The 1,171-nt window shown below is 47.6% G+C and overlaps 1 protein-coding gene across 1 annotated transcript; it reads left to right on the forward strand.

Annotated features, from left to right (window-relative positions):
* Positions 1–514: 514 nt before the first annotated feature.
* LOC125133606 (60S ribosomal protein L35-like) lies at positions 515–930 on the forward strand. Its single transcript, XM_047791923.1, is given in 2 exon segments — positions 515–546; positions 548–930. Coding segments are annotated over 2 exon segments (381 nt in total). The 3' UTR covers positions 897–930.
* The last annotated feature ends 241 nt before the right edge of the window (positions 931–1,171 follow it).

The raw sequence follows: 1,171 nt of genomic DNA on the forward strand, positions 1-1,171 counted from the left end.
GTTTCCTGAAATGTCATTCATTCATTCCAAAATTATTAAATGGCATTACTAATCCTTGGTTTATCCTTTTTTCTTTTCTTTTCTTTTCTTTTTTTTTGCCATTTCTTGGGCCACTCCCATGGCATATGGAGGTTCCCAGGCTAAGGGTCGAATAGGAGCTGTAGCCAATCTACGCCAGAGCCACAGCAACGCCAGATCCGAGCCACGACTGCAACCTACACCACAGCCCACAGCAATGCCAGATCCTTAACCCACTGAGCAAGGCCATGGATTGAACCCGAAACCTCATGGTTCCTCGTCGGATTCATTAACCACTGAGCCACGACGGGAACTCCGTTTGTTTGTTTGTTTTTGAGGCAGATAGGTTTATTGAAAAAAAAAATGCTGGAAAGTAGTACAAAGTCTGAACTATAAATTGACTTCCTGATTTTTACAAAGTATATGACATTTGCCATTAAAAATGTAACTAGCTCTCTTTCCCTCCAAGAAGGCGGCGGCGGCAGCTTGCACAGCCATGGCCAAGATTAAGGCTCGAGACCTTCGAGGCAAAGAAGGAAGAGCTGCTGAAACAACTGGAGGACCTGAAGGTGGAGCTGTCCCAACTGCGCGTCGCGAAAGTGACAGGCGGGGCGGCTTCCAAACTCTCCAAGATCCGAGTTGTTCGCAAATCCATTGCCCGTGTTCTCACCGTCATCAACCAGACCCAGAAAGAGAACCTCAGGAAATTCTATAAGGGCAAGAAGTACAAGCCTCTGGATCTACGGCCCAAGAAAACACGTGCCATGCGCCGCCGGCTCAACAAGCACGAGGAGAACCTGAAGACCAAGAAGCAGCAGCGGAAGGAGCGGTTGTACCCACTCCAGAAGTTCGCCATCAAGGCCAGAGCATCCAGGTAACAATAAAAGAAACAAACTGGCAAAAAAAAAAAAAGTAACTAAAGAGTAGTTCCCATTGTGGTTCAGCAGTAACCTGATTAATATCCATGAGACATGGGTTCGATGCCTGGCCTCGCTCAGTGGGTTAAGAAGCGTTACCGTGAGCTGTGGTGAAGGTTACAGACACAGCTCAGATTCTGAGTTGCTGTGGCTATGACATAAGCTGGTGGCTACAGCTCTGATTCAACCTCTAGCCTGGGAACCTCCATATGCCACTTCGAGTGCAGCCCTAGATT

This window comes from Phacochoerus africanus, chromosome 8 (genome assembly GCF_016906955.1).
Source record: "Phacochoerus africanus isolate WHEZ1 chromosome 8, ROS_Pafr_v1, whole genome shotgun sequence".
Classification (NCBI taxonomy): Eukaryota; Metazoa; Chordata; class Mammalia; order Artiodactyla; family Suidae; genus Phacochoerus; species Phacochoerus africanus.